Source organism: Crocodylus porosus, unplaced genomic scaffold (assembly GCF_001723895.1).
Source record: "Crocodylus porosus isolate Cpor-Errol unplaced genomic scaffold, CroPor_comp1, whole genome shotgun sequence".
NCBI lineage: Eukaryota > Metazoa > Chordata > Crocodylia > Crocodylidae > Crocodylus > Crocodylus porosus.
In genome coordinates, this window is record NW_017728886.1 from 77,390,693 (window position 1) to 77,404,708 (window position 14,016).

Sequence of the window (14,016 nt, forward strand, 5' to 3'; positions counted from 1 at the left end):
TCCTCCATCCTTTGTAGGCTTTCCTTTTTAGCCGCAGGAGGTCCGCTAGGTCCCTGGAGAGCCAGGAGGGCTGTTGTGCCTTCTTGCTGCCTTTCCTCCATGTTGGAATAGATTTGTCTTGTGCATTGAGGATCGCTTCCTTGAGAAGCAACCACTCTCCTTGAACTCCCATCTCCCTGGGGTCATGGTCCCTAAGGAGCTGCTGAATGGTAATGTTTGCCATGATCAGTAACATGCACAGCCCCCACATTGGTGATCCCAGCCCCAGCACTGCACCAGAGCCAGTTGGTCCCAGCCTGGGCACCATAGCATAGTGCTGACTCAGAGGCTCCAATGTGGTGCTGGGGCTGGGACTAACAGTCAGCTAGCTGATCATCACTCCCAGCCCTGCGACCCTCCAGGGCTGCAGGCACATAGCTTTCAACTTGATCCTGGAGCAACCTGACAAATGAAAGGTCCAAGATCCTTCTTCCCAACATGTGGCTTTCCTCATCCCACCTGAAGGCTTGGTACAGCAGAGGGTCCCTGGCTAACACCGCAGCTGAGGACCACAGATTGCTCATATTGGGCATGTGTAGATGAAATGGGGGCCCTAAACTGAAGCAGTGGAATTTTAAAAACACTGCTTCGATTTAGGCCCCTTTAAATCCCCACGTCGTGCATACAACTGAACTTACCTGCCTCTCCAGTGGTGGGGAGGGGAGGGCAAGCTGCCAGTGGGTGGAGCAGTCCCTGGGCTGTGGGGAGGACTGGTGTTCCCTCCGTGGCAGTGGGGGCCCCCCACTCCAGGTGGCACCCGCCTACAGGCACCTGGCTCGGGCGGTCCTGGGAGGCACTGCAGCCACAGAGGGAAGCACTGGGCCCGCACACAGCTCAGTTAGGCAGGCTCCAGGGAAAAAAGGCAGAGCCTGCCTTTGCAGGCTGCTGCCTGCATGGGCTTCCTGCAGAGCCCCTGAGCTGCACAGAGCCTGGTGCTTCGCTCCACAACTGTAGGGCAGCAAACTAAAAGCTCCAAGTCATTTAAGGTGCATTATGCCACCAGATTTGCTACAGCAGCTGGAATTACTGCATAATACGCCACTGAAGCATGTAAACACCAACACTTAAAAGTGGTGCAGAATCATTTAATCCACTTTAAAGTGTTGTGCACACATGCCCCTCATTTCATCTACATACAGCCATTTTCTCTGTGGAGCAGTCAGACAACAGCTAAACACATATTGCTTCATATGATCTTGATGTACACCTTGCACAAGTTGTGACTTTGCTACTATAAGAGTACACTTACCGTGTGTTATTGCTTGAGTGCACGGTTGCTTGCACCTTTGTTGAGTATAGGCTGTAATTAATTAATGATTTGTCTCAATGATTCCAGCATGGAGTTATAGGATACCACCAGGGTTGCAGGGGGGCTTATTTTTATATTGTAGGATGTTGCTGAGCGGGATTTTGGGGGTGGGGGGGGTTCAAAGATATGGTCCATTTCTCCACTGGATTGTCCCTGTTATAAAAAAGGCAGATTTTAGGCTGGCTGGGTCAGCATCACAAGCATCCTCTGCAAAGCAGATGCAGTGGTATATCTGGGGGCCTGACTGTAGACATCTTGGTTAATTATGAAATGATGGTGCTCATTGACCAATCTATATTCTCAGCATTCTCATCACACCGTCTTCATGTTTCCAGATTGGTGAACCCAGTGAGTTTAAACAAACTTTAGAGATAGCATTCTAGCCATCCTCATCGAAGTTTTATCAGTAATATTTAGCTGCCTCTCCACTGCTTTACATAATCTATTGTTTTACAGTATCATTTGTTGACAGGGAGCTAAGAGGTTACTTGTCTTGAGGTCTTTTAGGAGGTTTAATAGAGATGTTGAAGTTTGTGCGAGTGAGACAGTGGTCTTTCCATCACTCAAGTCCTCGTATGGACTTAATGATCCTGACACAATTAATATCTCTTTACCTGACAAGGAAGTGATTAATCCATACATGCACCATTGTTTGAGAAAGGGTGCATCTAAGCTTGGGGGATAGCAGTGCAGGGTGGATTGAGAGGTAAGAGGTGGTGTTTGTAATAGGATTGTATCTCATATACTTCCTGAGGAATAGTAGGCTACTGCCATTAGCCGATAATAACCAATAGGTTTGATAGTCTAATCCAGAACAGGCATTGAAATAACCCAGGATAGTATGCAATTAAAAGTAAAACCCATTAAAATTGTGTCTGTGTCAATAAAACTGTATACAAGGACAAACATTGGGTTTTGCTTCAGGAAAGTATCAGTTATTAATTCCAGATCCTTGCATACACATACACATTTGCTGAAATCATGTATTAAGCAAGTGGCCAAATCTGGAAAAAAAAAAACTACATAGAATTACAGGCGCATTAGAATCATAGAGATGGATTCAGCCTCAGGCTTTTTGACTATATTTAGCCATAAAGTAATTAGATCAGATCAATATTGTTATGTTGTTCAAATACATTTTCAATGAAAAATTATTTTTCAACAAATACAAAAATGTTCACAAAAAGTACTCATTTTGACCAAAATATTCTGGTTCTTAATTTGTAAAATTTCAGGTTTAAGAGAAGTTATCAGTATTTGAAAACTGCAGTTCAGAAATAAAGTTCTTAAAACTTGTTCTATTATTGTTATTCCCTTAATATTGAAAAAAATGGGAAAAGGATGAGAAAAATTTGGGGGGGGTCTACCTTTTTTTTAAAAAATATTTTCAATGAAAAATTACTGACACTTTTCAACCAACTGTAAACGTACTAGTTAAGCATGGTCTCTAATGATGGAGTATCAGGCCAGTTACTGCTGCTTACTCATCTACAGATGTTTAGGTCTTAACATCAGTGAACTTTAATTTACAATTAGTTTTAGTAGAGGTACTTGCTTTTGAAGCTAGATACACTAGTGTCTCATGTAACACAGCTAGCAACTGTGGGCACTGATACACATAAGGGAGCTCTGCTCTAATGCGTGTTAATTAGCATGTGTCAGAGCAGACTTGATTAAATGAGTCTGCTGGAGTGTACTAATTAGTGTGCTCCAGCAGCCTCTGTGTCACATATTCAGCGTCCCCGCATATCAACATGGTGTTGGGAGTGCTTTAACTGAAGCTCATCGAACAAGCTTTAGTTAAAGCGCTGCACCACCATTTTGAAGCGCGGGATGCTGAATACATGTGATGCTGTGGGTGCTTTAATTGGAGCAGCTCTCAGAGCCACTCTGATTAAAGCACTCCCACCCCAGAGTACATGTATAGATGCCCTGTGGTAGCCTTTTACACACACACACACACACAAATCTAGAAGGAAACTTAATCCAAAAGAACATGGGATAATTTTTGTATACATCTTAGGGTGTGGAAGTTATACATGCAACTCTCAAAATTGTTAAGGGACTCATGACTGAATTCCTTATAAACTGTTCACAATATTGCTGCTGCAATTTTTTAAAATGTTATCTCCCCATATAGAATCCAGAATACGGCTTCCTTTTGCCCTCTTTTGGCATGAAATACTAGCCATATGGTCACTAAATATCTGCTTTGACCTTGATCTCAAAATATGAGCTTTTAGGACAACCTAAAAGAGAACTCTTTCCCTGCATTTCAAAGAGTGATGTTCCACAGGTGTATCACGGGCAAATCTGTTGGAAGTACATCAGTCTTAGGCATACCCAACCTGTGCTTTTTGAAGGTGCTGTCCTCTAGAGAATATTCTCTCTATCTGATTGGAGGTGAAGAACTGGATGAGCAAAATCCCAGATCATAAGTTATATGAAGTGTATTTATTTAATTTTAGAAGTAAAAACATTTGCTAATTTCACTGTCAGTAACTGGAAAGCACTGTTACTATTGTTCTGTTAGTATTATCTGTGAGGATATAAAAAGTCAATTTGTTGACCTGGGCACAGTGCAAAGCTCGTCCATTTAATGGAGTTTTGGTGAACGACTGAGACAGTTAAAAGTAGTGTTAGTAAAGAGCAAGTAAACAAATGTGATGAGCTGGTTCTACACCTGTGTATTGATCATGTGGCTGATGATCAAATAAGGTTTGGTAGGAGGAAAGGAAGAAATGCAAGAGCCACTCCTCTCCTCTCCTCTCTTCTTTGTTTACATCTGTCTTACGCTTTTATCTGGGCATATGTATCATTCATACCTAGAGCTCTGGCTGGCTACCTTCTAGTATGGCACTTGTCAAACCAAACTGCAGGATGATAAACATGACTGAGCATAATGGTCCCAAAGGAGATTCTAAGAGAAGACAGTACTTGATCACTGGAAATCCCTCTTATTGTTGCTCAAGGGGGCTCCTGATAACTGATCCCAAATAACGTGAGACCAAAAATGGCATCAAATAGTGCTTCCAAAGAAGGTGGTGTATGTGTCATGTCTGTAGCTGGAGATGGCCATTAAGAAGGATTGATTTGGTACAAAACACTTGACTAAATGGATTGGTTATAAAATATGGTGTCTTTCATCTTGAGATGAATGGTTCTAATGCAGAATAGCTTAGTTACTGACTGTGCCATCTGTTGATGTTGTGTGGCTTTTTTCAGTGAATCAGTTTTTTCCACAAAAAACTTTGTGGGCAGAGTCACATTACAATAGGCAGTTTCACCATATGGAAAAGATGATGTCATCAGCATGGTTTCTGCTGGACAGGGTAACTTAGAGTATGTCAGCAGGGAAGTATGTGGAGGTGCCCACTACTGCAGCTGCCCATGCCATCACTTGCTATAGATAAATAGAATACTTTGTGTATCTAATGTTGGGAATTTGGCTCCACCAGTGACACCACTCACTCACCATGGGCATGGGTCAGGAGGGAGCCATACACTGAAAAAATCCACAACAAGGAACAAGCACAGAAAATGAAAACCCATCATGTTGGGACAGGACGAGAACACTAATAATCCTGGGATTTTACAAGCGTTGCTGTACTCTGACTGTCCTTCCCCTGTTTTTCACTTCTCAATCACAAGATGCTAGGCAAAATTTTTAAAGGAAACCAGTGATTTCGGCTGCCTTGGTGTTTGGGTGGCCAAATCAAGGTGCTTTAAATTTTATTTTCAACAAGGACTAAAAACAGCATGTCCTGGATTTTAGGGGCTTCTGCACTTCTCCCACCCCACTCCACATGTAAGGGTTGAACAGATAGTTTGTACCTCAGGGTCAAGAAGCCATCTCCATATCTTGAGCTGTTTTAGGGACTAGAATAGCCTAATTACAACAAGCTCTGCAGGATGCCTAATGGTTGGCAGCACAGCCTGGAATCTGCTTGCTGTGGACCTCTCCCAGTTCACCCCTTTTAGCCCACGGTGGAGCTGGCAACAACCCCAGTGAGATGGCTTGCAAGAAGGTCTTTGGAAAGTAGTCTTTCAGCTAACTACTTTAGTGTTTGAAATGGGGGAATCCTTTCAGAACAAGGGCTTTGAGAACCCTATTGGAGTCTTCTGGCCCCTTATTTATTTCTTATCACACACTTCTCTGTTGTAACTGCAGTCTCTTTACATAACTTACACAGACCTGCCAAAAGACAGGCCACTAACGTGTAAAAAATCATGATTGTTTGAAAAATTAAAGCCTGAATATAATTAAAGCCATATCATTTTCTGGGTGCATCTTTCTGCCTTTTATTTTAATCTCTTTCTCTCTTTTTTTCAAGGTGTTTTATTGATCTTGGCACTGACAGAAGAACTGGTGTTTGCTGTTCAGGTAGTGTCTCCCAGTATATCATCATCTCAGGGTCTCCTGATGGACACTACCACTATGACAGCTATGGGGACAACACCTCAACACAAAGACCTTCATACAAGAGAGCCCATTCCTACATCGGCTCATGCAATTCCTCATTCCATCAACCCAATGGAGAACCCTACCCCTTCCATTGGCCAAAATCTAGCAACCAGCAGCCATCATGGTGGCAAAAAGGAAACATACCATTTATATAACCAGAGTGCTTTGTATTCAGGACAGACTCGCCCTAAGGGGAAAGTATTTCAGATTTTCAAAGGCAACTTTACAGAATCTTCAGAGCCTTACCTAAAGACAGCACCGCATTCTCCCTCCCCTACTTTGAGAAGCCCATTCACAAACCACCGATTTCAGTCTCAGACAGCAACCTTCAGTGATCCCAAAAGCACTGAGCTGGCAACTACTACAGACTTAGACTCTTCTCTCCACAATGACACTTTGGAAGGCCTTAATAAAGCAGAGCAAGGGAATGGAACACAGCTAGTAATGCAGAAAACAAATTTCAGTACCCCAACAGCGAGACCATTGCCTGATCCTGAAACAGTGTCAGTGCCTTTTAAACCCACGTACTATGACATATGGGATATCCTGAGCAAAAATAACTCTTGGGTAACCTTGAATGCAGGTACAAATGTACCTTTATTCACCAGTCCCGGAACTGAACCAGCAGCAGCATCGGGTCAGTCTGGTATTGATGTCAGTGTTTCATCACCTGCAATGGGAAACCCTAAAGGAACTTCCACAACACAGCAGGCCACAACTAATTCAACTATATTCATTGGCGTTGTCTCCACAGCCCCTACCACAAGATTGTCCAGCTCCATATCAACTGCGGGCTCCACAGCAACAGGAAACTTCCTGAACAGATTGGTGCCTGCCGGAACATGGAAGCCTGGTGTGCCAGGCAATATTTCTCATGTCACTGAGGGAGATAAACCCCAGCACAGAGCAACCATTTGTCTTAGCAAGATGGACATTGCCTGGATCATTCTGGCTATCAGTGTACCTATATCCTCATGTTGTAAGTTAAATTTCTTGTTTTTCTTTTTCTTCTCTTGAAACACAAAATATGCTTCAGCTTGCTGATTCAAGTACTATGGGGAGAACTTAGCATTTGCAGAACTGTGTAACAAATTCCTATGAGCTAGATGAGAAACCATTATTAGATAACTAACATAACATTCACTGACCTAAGAAACCAGACCTAGAATTCTGGATTTTCAGCTCCTAAACAAAGGTCTCTAGGTCTTAAGTTAGACTTTCTTTTTTTAGTGTGTTATCCTCTGTAGGCTATTCCCTGAAGTTACTCAGGCACTCATGCTAAATCTCTACATTTCTACAGAGCAGTGTTACTTCAAAATGCCTAAAATAGGGATCAATAGTTACAAAGGACCAGAGTCTGGGAATTGTTTTATTCAGTCCTGGACCACCCTTAAATTCTGCCTGATTGAAAGGTTAATGATAAATTAAGGACTACCATCTGAAGTACCAGCTTTCCAATGGTAGGAATCACAGGCAGTTTGCTAGTAGACTTAACCATCACATTATTCTGATTGCTGTCTTACATTTTCCTCCACCTGTATTTTCACATGAATGTTCTCTAGACAGCAGTAGTTAAAGCTAAATGTAAAAAATATTTTATATTGTTTAAGACAATTCACACTACAGGTACAACCTGTATCCATATGAAGACCCTGAATAACAGCATAAATAATAATAATATAAAGAGGCTTTTTTTTTTTTTTTTTTTTTTGGAACACACCTCATTTACAATCAAGTGGTTGTGGGTAATTGCATTTTTTTCATATTTTGCTTCATGTACTATATAATACAGTGCGATTATGTGAGTATGTTTTTACAAAGTCTCAAGTACTCTGAATCTGGCCAAAGTTCTTATTGGTAGTGTAGAACTTTAAAATGCAGACAAATTATTCAGCTTTCTAAGTACTGTTTTCTAAAGCTACTTGATGATCTCCCGAGGTCCCTTCCAGCCCTAATGTCTATGAAATCTGTGAAAGCTACTTGCCAATATTTTTAAAGGGTTTTAGTAGGAGTTTGAGTCCTGAATCCCGTCAAAATTCACAGGCATTAAGGTCCCATGCACATGAGCAGGAATGTGAGGTTTGTAGCTCCTCAAGGCCTTCTGAGATGCCACAAAACACACACGGTGCATGTTAATCTGTTTGCCGCACTGCATATTTGCAGCATGGCAGCAAAATTAAATACTGGAAAATCCTGTTATCTAAAAAATAAAAAGAAGCAGCAGCAGCAGCGGGGTGATGCATGTGTCTGTGGTGTGCACTGCCTGAAATTGGAGCCTGGCTGGCTAGAGCCACGCTTCAAGCTGCCGGCCAGGCTCCACATGCCTGGATCACCACTGCTGCAGCCCTGGGAGGCCCCCAGGATCCCAGATAAGGCTGCTGGACCAGCCCAAGTGCTGGCCCCAGCCTCCCCTTCCCCACCTGGGGCAATTTGCTGTGCACCAGAATGCACATGCAGCGGCATGCCCAGGGACATGTTGCAGCAGCACAAATATGTGCCACTGCTATTTGTCCCCAGGGAAACACATGTGAATGCTTGTGGAATGCACCATAAAAGCCTAAGTTCCATTGTCTTTCAGTAAGATGTCTCTGAAGGCCCAGATCCCCAAAGGCATTTGGACACTGAAAATTAATGGGAAATATTTTTGAGGATCTGGACCTAAGTGTTAAAGAGATTGTCTACACGCAGAAGCTGTACTGTTTTAAATGTGGTGGCATAAGTAAAAATGTACAGCCCACCTCCCCCTGAGGGAATGGAGCTATATTAATTTAAAATATACTTATCTGGAAGAGCTTTTTCCCAATAGAGGAATAGAAATAAATAAGTTAGTTTTAATGCACCTTCACCCTGGTCTAACTTTGTTCACGCTAATGATTAAAAAAAAAAGAATGAAAACAGCCTGCTTTCTACTAAGTTATATTGGCCCAAAACTGTATATAGACAAGGCTTACGCTAATTTTTTTAAGAAGAGACTTGGACTTCTGATTTATGTAGGTGCTTTGAAAATTTACATAGAAAGCTTTTACCATCCGATAGCCCATGTGAAATAAGTTCCTTCAAGCACATTTTCTAGTGAACAGATGTCTCTTCATAAATCTCATACTTCAATTGGCCCACTTATTTTCATTATCGGATGAAAATCAAGAGGGTATAAGGACCGAAATGTTCTTTCACAGAGACATGGCATCCCCAGGTCAGAGATGAGACACCTGGCTAGCATGGTGTGATGAATGTTGCCCAAGTTGCACCTGCTGTACAGATAATTAGAGGACTTCAATTGCCAGCATTGTTGTTCTGGCAGCAAATTCACTTTACACTCTTTTGAAAGGTCAGGCATGTATACATTAGCTGTGTATTGTGGCTAAAGCAATTATCGGAATTACAGCTGTCCCATACATCTGTTGGTTGGAGATTCAGACATCTTTTGCTTTTTTTGTTTCCCTGAAGATTAACCCCCCAGCACATACAGGCACCACTGCATCATACTCACTGGATATATAAGTGGTTCAGCACAGAACAGTCAGTCAACCAGCAGTTCTGGGACCTAAGTCTTCCTGCGTTAGGGATACAATATGAACATCATCATAATACGTTCGCTCACCGGTGCTGATGTTGTACACTGCTCGTATACCATTGTGTTCTCCCGAGTAGCAGTACCAGGTGCAACAAGCATGCCTGCCCTAGAGTGCTATTTTCCTTGTCAACATCAAATGAAAGGAATAACATAGTTTCTTTGTTGGACAGGCCTGTTGTAGCTCCCTTGTGCCATTTTACAACATAGGAACACTTTGTCTACTGAACTTCTGCTACATGCCCATGTATCTTCAGATGCAGCCGATTTGAACAGCTGGTTCTGGAGCTACAAAAAAACATAATGAAGTGTGTTATGTAGCAAGAAAACTGCTGCCACCTGCAGGACATAGGGTAATTTCAGATAAAGTTATAAAACCCTTTATTCCAATTTTAAGGCACTGCCAACCACAGATGAAAGTTTGTTGTTATTCCTAATTTTGATAAAAGTCAAATGCCAGCATTTAATGTTAAGCTAGCACCAAAGTGCAAATTTAGCTACAATTTGCCATAAATTTTCTGAAGGTATCTTTAAGAGTTACGGTTGCAATGAAAAGATTTCCAGCTGTGCAGGGTGGGGACCAAACCATCTCCTCTTTAGGGTGAGGTGGGTTGGGAAATTCTGGACTCAACTCCTCCTCAAGTGTGAGGTGTTAAAAACATTAGGTTCCTAAGGGAGGAATGAGCAATTAAGAGGATAGTTGGGGGGAGGGAGGGTGCAGTTCTGTCATAGGAAGAGGGAGGGTACCTGGCCCTGAGAAGCAGAATCCTCGTCTAGACTTGCTTTCCTTCCTTCCGGTGCGGGGTCCCAGCTCTTTGTCATGCTAGTTTCCAGCCTGAAAGCAGGAAGCAGGAAAAGAGGAAACAACATAAGCTATTCACTTCAGTAAGCTAAGAAAAGAGATGCCTCTAGAGCTGAACTTCTATATCCCTGTGTGCATCTAAATGGCAATTTTCTTTCTACAAAGTAGTATTTTTGGCATGTACATGCAGCCAACAATTCTGTTATGTCTGTACTGTGGACATAAAGCGCATGCGCAGACTAAGCATGCATAGTAGGCCACATACTGGCTGAGTAGTTATGTGGCTCTGTATGCCTTTGCATTCTGGGCACATAAGGGATCTAAGGCCATGTGTAGATTAAATGAAAACATAGTCACAAAAGTCCCAAAAAAGTCCCAAAAACATAGCTGCCCAGGTGCCCACGGCTAATGGGTGCTGAATGTCAGAAGAGGGCTCTTCTGTGTTTTAGGCCCCTGACACACTACATATATTACAGTTAACTGATTAATCTCACAATAAATTTAGGCCAGCCACACTTGCAAAGTAATTATCACCAGGGATCCTGGTTTTCCCTATTTAAAAAAAAAAATCCCAATTTTCAGTTAAAAAAAAGTAACCCCAAATCCACCTGTTTCCATGATTTAAATTAAACACCACTAATATATAGATATATATAATGGTGTTTCATTTCAATCATGGAAAAATCTAGATTTGGGCTTACTTTTTTTTAACCAAACATTGGGGATTTTTTTTAAATCAGAGAAAACCAGGATCCCTGATTATCACACAGTAAAAATGACTCTTCAGCTATAAAAAGAGCCAACCAGCTACAAAGTTAGTGCTTGAAAATGTGTAATAACTTTATAGCAGGGTTTCTATCGAGCTTTAATTTGAACATGTGGCAGGGCTGTTAGAGCTCTCCCGATATGTACTCCCAATATGGCGCCAGACGCTTTTAACTAGCAAGCCGTGCTAATTACAAGCACCCATGTATCACATGTATCAGCGGTGCAGTGTGCCTCCGCACTGGGAAAATGGCAATAGTGCATTTTGAACTAACGCATATTGAATGCGTTTTAGGTCAAAATGCACCACCGCCATTTTCTCTGCGCAGAGGTGTGCTACACCGCTGACACACGACGCACAAGAGTACCAGAGCGCATCAATTTACGTTCTCCAGCAGACTCGATCAAACTCTGCAGACTTTCCAGAATATCCACAAATGTGCACGTACCTGTTTTTAGGGGGACCCCAAACCCCTCAGGGATCTTTACCATGTGACATGGGTTATATGGCAAGGTGCATTATCATTTGTTTTGATGGGAGCACAGCTTGGGGGCTAGAGCACCACAACAGGAGTAGAATGACCTGGGCTTTATTCCAGTTCTCCTGGGTGACCTTGGGAAAGTCGCTTCACTTTCCTGCATCTCAGTTTCACCATTTAGACAACTGAAGTAATGATGACCTCAATGGATAAGAAGTGCCAAGAATTATTGTTATGGTCCCAGACAAGCAAAGCCATAATGACACCAGCTGTTTTTAACAAGTCACAGTTCCAGTTGTTCCTGAGATGCCCTTCAGGCTGCCTTAAATAGTTTTTTTAGTTTCTCTCTCTCTCTCACTTTCAACTGCAATGCAGAACAGGGTGCATCGTGAACTCACTTTTAAAAGTCACATGTACAATGTGTCAACTTCAAAGTACTTAAAAACAGTAAAATAAACTCCACCTTTGTAATTATAGTGTGACATGACAAAATATAGAAGAACAGAAATGTGCGAGTCAGATGCAGAGCAGTAAATTCATTTAGCCAGTTCTGCTGATGTCAGAAAGTGTGAGAGCAAGGTTAGTTGGCAGCGTGGAAACATCAGCAGAAGCCATAGAATGTATGAAGTATCAACTTAAATCCAGCCCTGGGGAGCTCATATTTCACATACTGCGCAATGCTTGAAAGTTCTTTATACCAACTTTCTTAATTAAAACATCTAGAAAATCATCTCCTCTGGTCCAGGTCTCTGAGGACGCTGATTCCCAAGGCCCGGTTCTGATCTCGAATGTAATTTTACATATTTGTACCTGGCTTATTTTCTTCAGTGTGAGATTAGACTGAGATTTAAAAGTGGTTCCTGTGTACAGAAAGACGTAGTACTTTGCCAAAAAGAAATTACATAATAATACTACTATAGCTAAAGTAGCATAATTGTTAGATTTGGCATAGGTAGCAGCACCCATAAGGAAAGTTGTTCAAATCACATGAATTGGATTTCTGTCCTTGCCTCTTGTCAGAGTTTTTTTGTGACACTGCCAAGCAAGTCACATACACCAATACACCATTAATTGTGGCCATTAACTATATGTTCCTGATGCCTGAGGTGAAACTTATAGGTCTGGATTTGCACAAATGCTCAATACTCAGGAGTGCAGGTAAAGTCCGTGAGAGCTGTACTGTAAACAGAGGTGCTATAAATTCCTACGTACTCTGAACAACTACTGTAGGTCCTCAATTGTTACAAGGTGTATACTCAAAACAAATGGATACTTAACAGTTTTAAGATTAATCTCTCAGTTCCTCGACTGTAAACACATGCAACGATCTATCTCATTCAGGTTTTGTAAAGAAAATTAATTCATTACTGGTTCATGTGAATGTGCATGGTAAATAAGGTCTACAGCCACACACTGAATGAGGAGGATGAAATAAAATATTAAATAGTCAATAAATGAGTCAAGGATTCTGAAGGGAGAAAAATAGGATGCAATCATGTAAAAAGGCAGCATCCTAGATGCACATGTACAAAAGGACCAAATTCAATTTGCACCTGTATTCTTAAACGTAGTATTTCCTAACTTTCAAGTTCATGCCTTGGTAACCTACAAGTGTTTTAACGCAGTGGGTTTTTTCCTTTGGGCTGTTTTTTTTTTTTTAGTTGTAGGAGGACCAGGGTTGTAGGAGTAAAAATAGGTTAGAAGTGAAAATGACCTGTGGCCCAGAAGTGCAGTCCAGTCTGGCCCAGCCCCCGAGCCCAGGGGTGTAGGAAGCGGCTGGCCCCAGCAGCATCCCCTTCCCTCCTGGTGGCAGCAACAGAGCAAACCATCACAGCAGCAGAGCAAACCATTGCAGCAGGCACAGGTGACAGCACCAGGCACTTAGGGCTGGCTGCTGCGGGACAGTTGCTGCTTACACCCCTGGGCTGTGGTGCCAGGCCAGAACAGGCTGTAGTGGTCCTTGCCTCCCCCTGCCACTGCCTATGCTCTAGGTCTGCAGCAGCCTGCCCCAACTACTTGGCGCTGCCAGGAGCAGGCAGCAGGTGGCTGGTGCCTCACCTCTGCCCGCTGTGATAGTTTGCTCTGCCACTGCCACCAGGAGAGGGAGGGGAGCCACACTGCAACCGCAGCCAGCCTGTAAACCATGGCCCAGATGTGGGGCTGGAGTAGGTGGGCACTGACCCCTGCCCCTTGGGACCTCCCTAGCCCAGGCCACACTGCTGCAGCAGAAGGTAGAAGTGAGACAGGCTCCATAACTAGCCTCACCTTCCCCCACTGCAGTTAAGTCACATACCCCCTCCCCACCCATTCCCTATGGGCGGCTGGCTGCTCTTTGGAGGGACTTGGCCCAGGCCACCGCATTGGTGCCCCCGCTGCTGCTGCCTGCGATGGAGGGATTAAACCAACCCCTCCCCCCCCTTTCCTCTCAGGCTACTGGCATCAGGCCACCATGGCCCTGAGTGGACAGCCCCAGGTGCATAAGTGGAGCCAATTGGTGCCCATGTGGGCCCCCTCCCTGCAATGTAGGAGTTAAACCTCACTTCTCCCAAGGCTACCAAGGTCTGGCACAGGCTGCTTCCCCCCTTC

At 43.1% G+C, this 14,016-nt stretch overlaps 1 protein-coding gene across 5 annotated transcripts in view; it reads left to right on the top strand.

Moving 5' to 3' along the window:
* TMEM108 (transmembrane protein 108) overlaps positions 1 to 14,016 on the top strand; it is a 258,614-nt gene that overhangs the window by 237,793 nt on the left and 6,805 nt on the right. For all 5 annotated transcript variants that reach the window (XM_019536972.1, XM_019536966.1, XM_019536987.1 and 2 more), the window contains one exon: positions 5,683 to 6,792. In XM_019536972.1, coding sequence (XP_019392517.1) covers positions 5,683 to 6,792 — 1,110 coding nt within the window. The remainder of the gene's footprint in view (positions 1 to 5,682; positions 6,793 to 14,016) is intronic.